Source organism: Myotis davidii, unplaced genomic scaffold (assembly GCF_000327345.1).
Source record: "Myotis davidii unplaced genomic scaffold, ASM32734v1 scaffold135, whole genome shotgun sequence".
Classification (NCBI taxonomy): Eukaryota; Metazoa; Chordata; class Mammalia; order Chiroptera; family Vespertilionidae; genus Myotis; species Myotis davidii.
The window spans coordinates 577,321-577,613 of NW_006289813.1; the positions used below are offsets into that span (position 1 = coordinate 577,321).

The 293-nt window shown below is 70.6% G+C and overlaps 2 protein-coding genes across 5 annotated transcripts in view; one reads left to right on the forward strand and one right to left on the reverse strand.

Annotated features, from left to right (window-relative positions):
* Positions 1-252, reverse strand: part of RAD17 (RAD17 checkpoint clamp loader component) — a 29,055-nt gene extending 28,803 nt beyond the window's left edge. For 2 of the 4 annotated variants that reach the window (XM_006762386.2, XM_006762391.2), the window contains exon 1: positions 139-252. In XM_006762386.2, the coding sequence (XP_006762449.1) occupies positions 139-154 (16 nt within the window). In that variant the 5' untranslated portion in view covers positions 155-252. The remainder of the gene's footprint in view (positions 1-138) is intronic. The other 2 variants (XM_006762389.2, XM_015563039.1) reach the window with 2 other exon arrangements.
* The window catches only part of AK6 (adenylate kinase 6), a 14,546-nt gene that overhangs the window by 922 nt on the left and 13,331 nt on the right, over positions 1-293 (forward strand). The gene's annotated exons all lie outside the window — the stretch shown is intronic.

A 293-nucleotide genomic window follows, 5' to 3' on the forward strand; every position in this document is an offset into this window, starting at 1 on the left:
CCCCACCCCCTCTGATCTCCCAGTGGGATGGGCAGGTCCGGAAGGGAAGCGATGAGAACCCGGGAAGGCGTGAAGGCAGAGATGGACGCGCGTCCCTAGGACATACACACACCGCAGCCGCAGCCGCGGCGGCCTTACTTGCCGGGAGCTGCATGCCCTCGTGGGCGGAGAGGAGCGAGGAGCGCAGGCTCTACTCCAGGTGGAAGGGCAGCCTCCCGGCCCTACCAGGGCTCAGCGCCGAGTCCCTCCGAGGCCCCGCCTCCCGGGGCCTTCCGGACCGGTCGGCGCTTCCG